This window comes from Salmo trutta, unplaced genomic scaffold (assembly GCF_901001165.1).
Source record: "Salmo trutta unplaced genomic scaffold, fSalTru1.1, whole genome shotgun sequence".
Classification (NCBI taxonomy): Eukaryota; Metazoa; Chordata; class Actinopteri; order Salmoniformes; family Salmonidae; genus Salmo; species Salmo trutta.
Window position 1 is genome coordinate 712,650 of NW_021822297.1, and position 13,411 is coordinate 726,060.

Here is a 13,411-nt window from a genome sequence, read left to right on the forward strand (position 1 = left end):
GGTCAGTCCAGGGTCAGTCCAGGGTCAGTCCAGGGTCAGTCCAGGGTCAGTCCAGGGTCAGTCCAGTGTCAGTCCAGGTGTCAGTCCGGTGTCAGTCCGGTGTCAGTCCAGGGTCAGTCCGGTGTCAGTCCAGGGTCAGTCCAGGGTCAGTCCAGGGTCAGTCCAGGGTCAGTCCTGTGTTCTCTTAGCGTTGCTGTGTCATGTAAAGGAGCAGTGTGAGAACAGAAGGAAACTCACAGTGTGTCTAGAGAGTAGGAGCATGGGGCGGTGAGGTGACTAGAGAGTAGGAGCATGGGGCGGTGAGGTGACTAGAGAGTAGGAGCATGGGGCGGTGAGGTGACTAGAGAGTAGGAGCATGGGGCGGTGAGGTGTCTTAGAGAGTAGGAGAATGGGCGGTGAGGTGTCTAGAGAGTAGGAGCATGGGGCGGTGAGGTGACTAGAGAGTAGGAGTATGGGGCTGGTGAGGTGACTAGAGAGTAGGAGCATGGGGCGGTGAGGTGACTAGAGAGTAGGAGCATGGGCGGTGAGGTGTGAGGTGACTAGAGAGTAGGAGCATGGGGCGGTGAGGTGACTAGAGAGTAGGAGCATGGGGCGGTGAGGTGACTAGAGAGTAGGAGCATGGGCGGTGAGGTGACTAGAGAGTAGGAGCATGGGGCGGTGAGGTGACTAGAGAGTAGGAGCATGGGGCGGTGAGGTGTCTAGAGAGTAGGAGCATGGGGCGGTGAGGTGTCTAGAGAGTAGGAGCATGGGGGCGGTGAGGTGACTAGAGAGTAGGAGCATGGGGCGGTGAGGTGACTAGAGAGTAGGAGCATGGGGCGGTGAGGTGACTAGAGAGTAGGAGCATGGGGCGGTGAGGTGTCTAGAGAGTAGGAGCATGGGGCGGTGAGGTGTCTAGAGAGTAGGAGCATGGGGCGGTGAGGTGACTAGAGAGTAGGAGCATGGGGCGGTGAGGTGACTAGAGAGTAGGAGCATGGGGCGGTGAGGTGACTAGAGAGTAGGAGCATGGGGCGGTGAGGTGACTATGGCAACCAGGCCTTCTACTTTCTACCAGGGCTTTAATGAACACGGTCAAGTTCCCTTGGCTTTCACACACACACACACACACACACACACACACACACACACACACACACACACACACACACACACACACACACACACACACACACACACACCATGACTTGCTGTGAGCTCGGCCCTAATGAACAGTTCTAGGTCCCAGTGTCTACCTGACACCAGTAGGACAGGAATGTTGTGGGGTTTTGTGTCCATTTTGTTGTGTTGAGGTCCCTAACTTGACTGGTGTGTGTGTGTGTTCAAATCCCATAGGATAACTGGTGTGTCCATTGAGAGTGTGTGTGTGTGTTCAAATCCCATAGGATAACTGGTGTGTCCATTGAGAGTGTGTGTGTGTGTTCAAATCCCATAGGATAACTGGTGTGTCCATTGAGAGTGTGTGTGTGTGTGTTCAAATCCCATAGATAACTGGTGTGTCCATTGAGAGTGTGTGTGTGTGTTCAAATCCCATAGGATAACTGGTGGTGTCCATTGAGAGTGTGTGTGTGTGTGTGTTCAAATCCCATAGGATAACTGGTGTGTCCATTGAGAGTGTGTGTGTGTGTTCAAATCCCCATAGGATAACTGGTGTGTCCATTGAGAGTGTGTGTGTGTGTGTTCAAATCCCATAGGATAACTGGTGTGTCCATTGAGAGTGTGTGTGTGTGTGTTCAAATCCCATAGGATAACTGGTGTGTCCATTGAGAGTGTGTGTGTGTGTGTTCAAATCCCATAGGATAACTGTTGTGACCATCGTGTGTTTTCAGATCCCTTACCTAGCTGATGGAGTTCGTATCCATGGAGAGAAAGTGACGGAGGCTCTGAGGCCTTTCCATGAGCGCCTGGAGGCCTGCTTCAAACAGCTCAGAGAGAAAGTGGAGAAACAGTACGGAGTCAAGACACTGGTAATATCTCTCTCCTGTGCTCTCCTCCTCTCCTCTCTTCTCCTCTCTCCTCTCTTCTCCTCTCTCCGATTTTCTCTTCTCCTCTCTCCTATGCATTCTTATCCTATTTTCTCCTCTCTCCTCTTCTCTTCTCTGCTCTCGTCTCTTCTCCTCTCTTCTCTGCTCTCCTCTCTTCTCCTCTCTCCTCTTCTCTGCTCTCGTCTCTTCTCCTCTCCTCTCTTCTCCTCTCCTCTCTTCTCTTCTCCTCTCTTCTCCTCTCTTCTCCTCTCTTCTCTCTTCTCCTCTCTTCTCTCTTCTCTCTTCTCCTCTCTTCTCTGCTCTCCTCTTTTCTCCTTTCTTCTCCTCTCCTCTCCTCTCTTCTCCTCTCTTCTCTCTTCTCCTCTCTTCTCTGCTCTCCTCTTTTCTCCTTTCTTCTCCTCTCCTCTCCTCTCTTCTCCTCTTCTCTCTTCTCCTCTCTTCTCTGCTCTCCTCTTTTCTCCTTTCTTCTCCTCTCTACTTCTCCTCTCTCTCTGTCCTCTTTCCTCCTCTCCTCTCCTCTCATCCTACTCTCTCCTACTCATTTTAAATTGACATGTTAGTAATTTAGCAGATGCTCTTATCCAGAGCCACTTACAGTGAGTACATTCATCTTAAGGTAGCTTGGTGAGACAACCACATATCACAGGCATAGAAGGTACATTTTCCCTCAATAACGTCGCTGTCAGTAGAGTCCGAGCTAGAAGGGGTGGGGGGGGGGGGGTTAAGTGCGAGGAGTGTGAGGAGGAGGATTATTTAAGATACTGTTTGAAGAGGTAGGGTTTCAGATGTTTTCAGAAGATGGGCAGGGGACTCTGCTGTCCTAGATTCAGGGGGAAGCTGGTTCCACCAGTGGGGTGCCAGGACAGATAAAGAGCTTGGACTGGGCTGAGAGGGGTGGGAGGGCCAAGACACCAGAGGTGGCAGAACAGAGTGTTCGGGCTGTTGAGTTTGAGCAGAGCCTGAAGGTAGGGAGTGGAAGTTCCTCTTGCTGTACTTCTTCTCTCTCCTCTCCTGTTGTTGGCCCATTAAAAAGTGTCCCTGGATTTATTTCCAAACAAACTTTTATGCCATCACCTACAGTTTTGTCAAAATTATGGGCGCGATGAGGATTATTTTACACCAACTTTTTACGTGATCCCATGGTGTTGTTGTTGACGCATGGAGCAAACAGAACAGACAGACCGTGACTCAGTATTTCAGGTCCTTAACTCTCCATCTCCCCAGGTACAGCCATGATATTTGTGTTCTTCCTGAACGGTACTCTATTGTGTCCTGTTCTCTCTGAGTCATTCCTACTGTAGCTGGGACACAATGCTGCTGGCACTGCTACCTAACAGACCCTGGGCCAGTTCAGTATGGAAGAGCACACGCTCACTGAATCACCCCAAGGACATGGATCTATAGATGCTATTAACTAACACTGATGGGAGGAGGAGGGTATTGATCCATCAAAGATAGGAGGAGGATTAACATGGTATAAATTCACGAGGTGGACGATCATCACCGCCGATGGCTCGTGTGGTGCGTGTGTGTGTGTTCTCACGGCAATAATGAATATGCTGTAAGGACAAAACAGCACAGGCATAGCACAACAGCCCAGGACTCTCTCAAGGAACTATGGCCCCAGGAACTTTATCCAGGCTGACAGCAGCCCAGGACTCTCACTATGACCCCAGGAACTTTAGCCAGGCTGACAGCAGCCCAGGACTCTCTCACTACGACCCCAGGAACTTTAGCCAGGCTGACAGCAGCCCAGGACTCTCACTACGACCCCATGAACTTTAGCCAGGCTGACAGCAGCCCAGGACTCTCACTACGACCCCAGGAACTTTAGCCAGGCTGACAGCAGCCCAGGACTCTCTCACTACGACCCCAGGAACTTTAGCCAGGCTGACAGCAGCCCAGGACTCTCACTATGACCCCAGGAACTTTAGCCAGGCTGACAGCAGCCCAGGACTCTCTCACTACGACCCCAGGAACTTTAGCCAGGCTGACAGCAGCCCAGGACTCTCTCACTACGACCCCAGGAACTTTAGCCAGGCTGACAGCAGCCCAGGACTCTCTCACTATGACCCCAGGAACTTTAGCCAGGCTGACAGCAGCCCAGGACTCTCTCACTACGACCCCAGGAACTTTAGCCAGGCTGACAGCAGCCCAGGACTCTCTCACTACGACCCCCAGGAACTTTAGCCAGGCTGACAGCAGCCCAGGACTCTCTCACTACGACCCCAGGAACTTTAGCCAGGCTGACAGCAGCCCAGGACTCTCACTACGACCCCAGGAACTTTAGCCAGGCTGACAGCAGCCCAGGACTCTCTCACTACGACCCCATGAACTTTAGCCAGGCTGACAGCAGCCCAGGACTCTCTCACTACGACCCCAGGAACTTTAGCCAGGCTGACTGCAGCCCAGGACTCTCTCACTACGACCCCAGGAACTTTAGCCAGGCTGACAGCAGCCCAGGACTCTCTCACTACGACCCCAGGAACTTAGCCAGGCTGACAGCAGCCCAGGACTCTCTCACTACGACCCCAGGAACTTTAGCCAGGCTGACAGCAGCCCAGGACTCTCTCACTACGACCCCAGGAACTTTAGCCAGGCTGACAGCAGCCCAGGACTCTCACTACGACCCCAGGAACTTTAGCCAGGCTGACAGCAGCCCAGGACTCTCACTACGACCCCAGGAACTTTAGCCAGGCTGACAGCACAGCAGCCCAGGACTCTCTCACTACGACCCCAGGAACTTTAGCCAGGCTGACAGCAGCCCAGGACTCTCACTACGACCCCAGGAACTTTAGCCAGGCTGACAGCAGCTCAGGACTCTCTCAAGGAACTATGGCCCCAGAAACAGAACTTTGTTATAGCCAGACTTTATAGTCAGGACTCTACTCACTTCCAATGTTATATGTAGCTCAATAGTCTCTCTTTGTCTCTCTCTCTCTCTTTGTTTCTCTTTGTCTCTCTCTCTCTTTGTTTCTCTTTGTCTCTCTCGCTCTCTGTATCTCTCTGTCTCTCTTTCTCTGTCTCTCTCTTTGTCTCTCTCTGTCTCTCTGTCTCTCTCTCTCTGTCTCTCTGTCTCTTTCTCTGTCTCTCTGTCTCTCTCTCTCTGTCTCTCTCTCTGTCTCTCTCTCTGTCTGTCTCTCTGTCTCTCTCTCTGTGTGTCTCTCTGTGTGTCTCTCTGTGTGTCTCTCTGTGTGTCATGATTAAATGTGTACATGATGTTGTCAGTGTGTTATTAAATAATGGTGTAGTAACTCCATGGCACTAAACTGTGTTGTGTGTGTTTGTTTCTGCAGCCTGCGGTGGATGACAGGCGTGGGACCCGTCCTCGCTCTATGCTGCGTTCCTACACCATGCCCTCACAACAGAGACCACTCTCTGTGGCTTCAGTCAACTCCATCTCCTCTGACAACTCACCCTCCAGACCTGGCTCAGACGGGTAAGGAATCATACACACACAGAGAGAGACAGACACGTTTATGTGACAAATGGGGACGTCAGATTTGTTTTTATGAATGGGAATGTCTGACCCCACCTTTCAAAATGGAACACACCTTTCAAAATGGAACACACCTTTCTGAATGGAACACACCTTTCTGAATGTCTGACCCCACCTTTCAAAATGGAACACACCTTTCAAAATGGAACACACCTTTCTGAATGTCTGACCCCACCTTTCATTAAGGACTAATGTACACACTAACACAGGTTTATATTCTATATGGGGATTTTGCTGCCTTAGAAATCCTTGGGCAGGCCACCTAAGAGTTTTCTTCAGGATGCCAAAGTCCCAAAGGAAAAACAAATGTAACGACTAAAGCCAAATATAAAGTATATAGAAAAGATAATGGCCTTATATATTTTGGGGGAATATTATTCTCAAATGTAAATACATTTACATTTTACATTTTAGTCATTTAGCAGACGCTCTTATCCAGAGCGACTTACGGTAGTGAATGCATACATTTCATACAATTTCGTACATTTTTTTCTGTGCTGGCCTCCCGTGGGAATCGAACCCACAACCCTGGCGTTGCAAACACCATGCTCTACCAACTGAGCTACAGGGAATAATCATTGAGAAGTAACAATCACCAAAAGCAATGAATTGAACAGCATTGGTTTAGTTATTAAGTTGAAGCAGAAGAACACAGCATTAGCCATGGCAAAATGCAGGAAATTATCTTTAAAACTGCTAAATGTTGTTCTCAGTTCCTTGGCAGATTTGTAGAGTCCCTCAAAATGTGCTTTAAAACTACAACATGTTTTCTCAGCTCCATGGAAAAATGTGTAAAATTTGTCAGAAATTCACTTTTAAAACTGCAAAAATGTATCTCTGGGCCATGGAGAAATTCAAAGAATTGCATAAAATTCACTTAAAAATGCAAAAATAGCTGTAAAAAACTTGAAGAAGGGGGGGGCCACTAAAATGTTTTGTAAAATTCAGCCGCGCCGACAGTGTCCATTAGCACGCCCCCTGCTACGCTCACCGCCCCTTTTTGTTCCAGAAACTCCTCCCCCTGGTCGTCACATTCAGAGCCTTCAGAAAGTGTTCAGACCCCTTGACTTTAACAGCATTTTGTTACATTACAGCATTATTCTAAAATGGATTTTTTTTCCCCTCATTAATCTACACACAATACCCCATAATTTTAGCAAATGTATTAAAAATAAAAAACTTTATCACATTTACATAAGTATTAAGACCTTGTTTAAGGACCTTTGGCAGCGATTACATCATTGAGTCGTCTTGGGTATGACGCTACAAGCTTGGCACACCTGTATTTAGGGAGTTTCTCCCATTCTTCTCTGCAGATCCTCTCAAGCTCTGTCAGGTTGGATGGGGAGCGTTGCTGCACAGCTACAGTATTTTCAGGTGTTTCCGTTCTTTGCCTCGATCCTGACTCGTCTCCCAGTCCCTGCCGCTGAAAAAACATCCCCATAGCATGATTCTGCCACCACCATGCTTCACCGTAGGGATGTTTCCAAGTTTCCTCCAGACGTGACGTTTGGCATTCAGGCCGAAGACTTCTATCTTGGTTTCATCAAACCAGAGAATCTTGTTTCTCATGGTCAGAGTCCTTTAGGTGCCTTTTGGCAAACTCCAAGCAGGCTGCCGTGCCTTTTACTGAGGAGTGGCTTCCGTCTGGCCACTGTATCATAAAGGCCTGATTGGTGGAGTGCTGCAGAGATGGTTGTCCTTTTAGAAGGTTCTCCCATCTCCACAGAGGAACTCTGGAGCTCTGTCAGAGTGACCTTCAGGTTCTTGGTCACCTCCCTGACCAAGGCCCTTCTCCCCCGATTGCTCAGTTTGTCCGGGCGGCCAGCTCTAGGAAGAGTCTTGGTGGTTCCAAACTTCTTCCATTTAAGAATGATGGAGGCCACTGTGTTCTTGGGGACCTTCAATGCTGCATAAATGTGTTGGTACCCTTCCCCAGATCTGTGCCTTGACACAATCCTGTCTCGGAGCTCTACGGCCAATTCCTTCGACCTCACGGCTTGGTTTTTGCTCTGACATGTACTGTCAACTGTGGGACCTTATATAGACAGGTGTGTGCCTTTCCAAATCATGTCCAATCAATTGAATTTACCACAGGTGGACTCCAATCAAGTTGTAGAAACATCTCAAGGATGATCAATGGAAATAGGAAGCACCTGAGCTCAATTTTGAGTCTCATAGCAAAGGGTCTGAATACTTATGTAAAAAAGTTATTTCTGTTTTTTATTTTTAAATGTGCAAAAATGTAAAAAAAAAAAACTAATTTCACTTTGTCATTATGGGGTATTGTGTGTAGATTGAAGAAGTTTTTATTTTATTTAATCCATTTTAGAATAAGGCTGTGTAACGTAACAAAATGTGCACAAATAAACGGGTCTGAATACCTTCCGAAGTCACTGTATGTTCATTCCTTCTCCCTGTTGTCCTCTCCCTCCCAGCTTTGCCCTAGAGCCTCTCCTGCCAAAGAAGTTGCACTGCAAGTCCCAGGACAAGCTGGAGCGCGACGAGTCGGAGAGGGAGAGGAAGGACAAGAAGAAAGAGAAGAGGAACAGTAAACACCAGGAGATCTTTGACAAGGAGCTGAAGACCACTGACATCCCCCTGCAGCCCGCCGAGGCAGTCATACTGTCAGAGACGGTGAGGAGGAACTATCCCTGGCTCTGCTCCTCCTCCTCCCTCTTCTCCTCTCCTCTCCTCTCCCCTCCTCTCTTCTCTTCTCTTCTCCTCCTCCTCCCTCATCTCCACTCCCCTCCTCTCTGCACCACATCCTCCCTCTCCTCCCTCTCCCTCCCTCCGTCCTCCTCCTCTCCTCCGTCCTCCCTCCCTCCTCTCCTTTCCTCTCCTCTCCTCTCTCTCTAATAATCATTAGGTTTGGTAGCAACATGATGTTAGGTGGCTTTCTTTCTCTCTCTCTCTCTCTCTCTCTCTCTCTCTCTCTCTCTCTTTCTTTCTTTCTTTCTCTCTCTCACACTCTCCTCTGTCTCTCTCTCTCTCTCTCTCTCCCTCCCTCCCTTCCTTCCTTCTTTCCTTCCCCCCTCCCTCTCTCCTCCCTCCCTCCCCCCCTCCCTCCTCACCTCACTCCCTCCCTCTCTCCTCACCACATAATTATATCCCTCGGCTCCTCCTCCCTCTTCTCTTCATTACAGCAGCAGAGCATCAAAGCCCTCTGCTCTGGCCCTTTGGGATGAAGCCACCAATCGGTAATTCAATTAAGAAAAGAATCAGAGTGTGGCCCCTAGATTCCCCTGGTGATAGATCATCCAGCTAGTCGTCTGGCCCCTAGATTCCCCTGGTGATAGATCAGTCATCTGGCCCCTAGATTCCCCTGGTGATAGATCAGTCATCTGGCCCCTAGATTCCCCTGGTGGTAGATCATCCAGCTAGTCGTCTGGCCCCTAGATTCCCCTGGTGATAGATCATCCAGCCAGTCGTCTGGCCCCTAGATTCCCCTGGTGATAGATCATCCAGCCAGTCGTCTGGCCCCTAGATTCCCCTGGTGATAGATCAGTCATCTGGCCCCTAGATTCCCCTGGTGATAGATCATCCAGCTAGTCGTCTGGCCCCTAGATTCCCCTGGTGATAGATCATCCAGCTAGTCGTCTGGCCCCTAGATTCCCCTGGTGATAGATCATCCAGCTAGTCGTCTGGCCCCTAGATTCCCCTGGTGATAGATCATCCAGCCAGTCGTCTGGCCCCTAGATTCCCCTGGTGATAGATCATCCAGCTAGTCGTCTGGCCCCTAGATTCCCCTGGTGATAGATCATCCAGCTAGTCGTCTGGCCCCTAGATTCCCCTGGTGATAGATCATCCAGCCAGTCGTCTGGCCCCTAGATTCCCCTGGTGATAGATCATCCAGCCAGTCGTCTGGCCCCTAGATTCCACTGGTGATAGATCATCCAGCCAGTCGTCTGGCACCTAGATTCCCCTGGTGATAGATCATCCAGCTAGTCATCTGGCCCCTAGATTCCCCTGGTGATAGATCATCCAGCCAGTCGTCTGGCCCCTAGATTCCCCTGGTGATAGATCATCCAGCCAGTCGTCTGGCACCTAGATTCCCCTGGTGATAGATCATCCAGCCAGTCGTCTGGCCCCTAGATTCCCCTGGTGATAGATCATCCAGCCAGTCGTCTGGCCCCTAGATTCCCCTGGTGATAGATCATCCAGCCAGTCGTCTGGCCCCTAGATTCCCCTGGTGAGAGATCAGTCGTTTGGCCCCTAATAGAGCTTCTTCCTTGGGGCCTGAGAAGAGAGGAGAGACTCTTTCATTCAACGTCATTGGCACAGGAACGAGGCTAACAGCTGTAAGCTGTATGACTGGATGTATTTCTACCAGAGGCGGGACGAGTAGATACTGTCTCCGTTTAAAACATCCACTCTAAGCAACACCCTGTTGTTGACTGACTGAGTTTTACAGCGGGGTTGATTGACAAATGAACTTGTGAATCAACAGCTGATTGTCTACAATATATAAATAAATGTGGAGCCCTTTAAAACTTCTTCACAATACAGATTGAAATGATGCCCTACCTTGTGAAACCAGTATTAAGGCACTAACCACAAATAAGATGCAGTAAGCTGACAGTAAACGTCAGTTTCAATCTATACCCTGCTTTAGAAATGCAAATAGCCTCTCTACATAGTTGCATGTTCAGAGAGAAATGCCATGAGCCAATCCCGACGAGGATGCGAAAGCAATTTTCACTGTAAATGGTATTTAATTGCTCTCTCCTTTGTTATTCTTCAGCTTAGACCCAGTTGGTCTTTCAGTGGACTACATTCACTTGGTTTTCTATTGAGATGTAGTTTAGATGGTTTTCTATTGAGATGTAGTTTAGATGGTTTTCTATTGAGATGTAGTTTAGATGGTTTTCTAGTGAGATGTAGTTTAGATGGTTTTCTATTGAGATGTAGTTTAGATGGTTTTCTATTGAGATGTAGTTTAGATGGTTTTCTAGTGAGATGTAGTTTAGATGGTTTTCTATTGATGTAGTTTAGATGGTTTTCTATTGAGATGTAGTTTAGATGGTTTTCTAGTGAGATGTAGTTTAGATGGTTTTCTATTGAAATGTAGTTTAGATGGTCTGACTTCTAATAAACAATAGGTTTGGTAGCAACATGAGGATGATAGGTGGCTTTCTTTCTCTCTCTCTCTCTCTCTCTCTTTATCTCTCTCTCTCTCTTTCTCTCCTCTCTCTTTTTCTCTCTCCTCTCTCTCTTTCTCTCTCCTTTCTCTTTCTCTCTCTCTCCTCTCTCTATTTCTCTCTCTCTTTCTCTCTCTCTCTCCTCTCTCTCTCCTCTCTCTATTTCTCTCTCTCTTTCTCTCTCTCTCTCTCTCTCTTGCTTTGTCTCTCCACTCTCTCTCTCTCTCTCTCTCTCTCTCTCTCTCTCTCTCTCTCTCTCTCTTTGTTTTCTTGCTTGCTTTTTTATGTATTGGTCTCTCTCCTTCCTTCCTTCCTTCCTTCTCTCCTGATTGATTGATTGCATCCTGATCTCTGATGGCTCTCTCCAGACGTCCTCAGATCAGCCTGCGGCCTCTGATGTATTTTTTGATCGTACGATTTGATTTGATTAGATTAGATTCCAACAGGATATGTGATACGTCTCGTCTCTCTCTCTGTGTGTGTTCAGATCAGCCCACTGAGGCCTCAGAGACCAAAGAGTCAGGTGTTGAACCTGTTGAGTGGAGACCGCCGTCTCTCTGTGTCCCCCGGACCCCCCCCCCCCCCGTCCTCCCCGGGCCCCCCCCATCACCCCCAGGAACAAACTGTCCTTCAGCCTGCTCACCGTCTCCAGTGAGTACACACATACATGGACACATATGCACACACACACACACACACACACACACACACACATACACACACTTGCCTTGCAGCTTCCGCCACCATGTTCTCTTACTCTGCTGGCTGAATGTTTCTTCCCTGGGCTCTCTAGGGTCGTCTCTGTCTTCCCTGGGCTCTCTAGGGTCGTCTCTGTCTTCCCTGGGCTCTCTAGGTTCTCTGTCTTCCCTGGGCTCTCTAGGTTCGTCTCTGTCTTCCCTGGGCTCTCTAGGGTCGTCTCTGTCTTCCCTGGGCTCTCTAGGGTCCTCTCTGTCTTCCCTGGGCTCTCTAGGGTCATCTCTGTCTTCCCTGGGCTCTCTAGGGTCGTCTCTGTCTTCCCTGGGCTCTCTAGGGTCGTCTCTGTCTTCCCTGGGCTCTCTAGGGTCGTCTCTGTCTTCCCTGGGCTCTCTAGGGGCGTCTCTGTCTTCCCTGTGATGTGCCATTGCATCACTGTGTCTTGCATCACTCCATCCCACAGAAACGACGCGGAGATAGATAGAGGGAGTGTATGGTGATAGATAGAGGGAGGGGGTGAAACTTGGTATAGACTGAAACTTGGTAAAGACTTAATCTTGGCATGACACAGAAGTCAAGGCCAAAAAACTCCTGGCAGATGAACTCAAACTGGACCCTAAACTCATGGAGATGGAGGAGCCCATAGGAATGGCACTTTCTTCCCAGATGTATGGCCCAGATCTATAATGATGAAACTGCTCAGGGTCAAAGACGAGGAGTTTCTCAGGATAGCCATGTGCCTGAAGGAACCATAAATCACCTGAAGGAACCCTAAATCACCTGAAGGAACCCTAAATCACCTGAATGAACCCTAAATCACTGAAGGAACCCTAAATCACCTAAAGGAAGCCTAAATCACCTGAAGGAAGCCTAAATCACCTGAAGGAACCCTAAATCACCTGAATGAACCCTAAATCACCTGAAGGAAGCCTAAATCACCTGAAGGAACCCTGAATCACCTGAAGGAACCCTAAATCACCTGAAGGAACCCTAAATCACCTGAAGGAACCCTAAATCACCTGAAGGAACCCTAAATCACCTGAAGGAACCCTGAATCACCTGAAGGAACCCTGAATCACCTGAAGGAACCCTAATCGCCTGAAGGAACCCTAAACGCCTGAAGGAACCCTAAATCACCTGAAGGAACCCTAAATCACCTGAAGGAACCCTGAATCACCTGAAGGAACCCTGAATCACCTGAAGGAACCCTGAATCACCTGAAGGAACCCTGAAGGAACCCTGAATAAAACTTACACCAATGTGTGGTTGTATTGGACATGCGAGGCAACACTTCTATGTGTCTGTTCCACTCTCTGGATGATTCCCACTGTGTATCTCTCTTAGTTAGGCAGGATATCAACCCTGATAACATGGTCTTTAACCCGTTAGATATTAATGAAACCAAGGATATCAACTCTCTGATAACATGGTCTTTAACCTGTTAGATATTAATGAAACCAACGATATCAACTCTGATAACATGGTCTTTAACCCGTTAGATATTAATGAAACCAACGATATCAACTCTGATAACATGGTCTTTAACCCGTTAGATATTAATGAAACCAAGGATATCAACTCTGATAACATGGTCTTTAACCCGTTAGATATTAATGAAACCAAGGATATCAACTCTGATAACATGGCCTTTAACCCGTTAGATATTAATGAAACCAACGATATCAACTCTGATAACATGGTCTTTAACCCGTTAGATATTAATGAAACCAACGATATCAACTCTGATAACATGGCCTTTAACCCGTTAGATATTAATGAAACCAACGATATCAACTCTGATAACATGGTCTTTAACCTGTTAGATATTAATGAAACCAAGGATATCAACTCTGATAACATGGTCTTTAACCTGTTAGATATTAATGAAACCAAGATATCAACTCTGATAACATGGCCTTTAACCCGTTAGATATTAATGAAACCAAGGATATCAACTCTGATAACATGGTCTTTAACCCGTTAGATATTAATGAAACCAACGATATCAACTCTGATAACATGGTCTTTAACCCGTTAGATATTAATGAAACCAAGGATATCAACTCTGATAACATGGCCTTTAACCCGTTAGATATTAA

At 48.0% G+C, this 13,411-nt stretch overlaps 1 protein-coding gene across 1 annotated transcript; it reads left to right on the forward strand.

Annotated features, from left to right (window-relative positions):
* Window positions 1-1,002: 1,002 nt before the first annotated feature.
* LOC115181568 (dedicator of cytokinesis protein 1-like) lies at window positions 1,003-11,732 on the forward strand. The gene is made up of 6 exons (XM_029743463.1): window positions 1,003-1,010; window positions 1,793-1,961; window positions 5,276-5,418; window positions 7,917-8,115; window positions 11,107-11,263; window positions 11,413-11,732. Exons 1-6 carry the CDS (start codon window positions 1,003-1,005, stop codon window positions 11,730-11,732), a joined length of 996 nt encoding a protein of 331 aa, XP_029599323.1.
* Window positions 11,733-13,411: the final 1,679 nt, after the last annotated feature.

Excerpts from the sequence above, each read along its gene's own strand:
- LOC115181568 (XM_029743463.1), top strand. Across the intron at positions 8,116-11,106 it reads CAGTCATACTGTCAGAGACG|ATCAGCCCACTGAGGCCTCA; the intron begins GTGAGGAGGAAC and ends GTGTGTGTTCAG. Across the intron at positions 11,264-11,412 it reads TGTCCTTCAGCCTGCTCACC|GGTCGTCTCTGTCTTCCCTG; the intron begins GTCTCCAGTGAG and ends TGGGCTCTCTAG.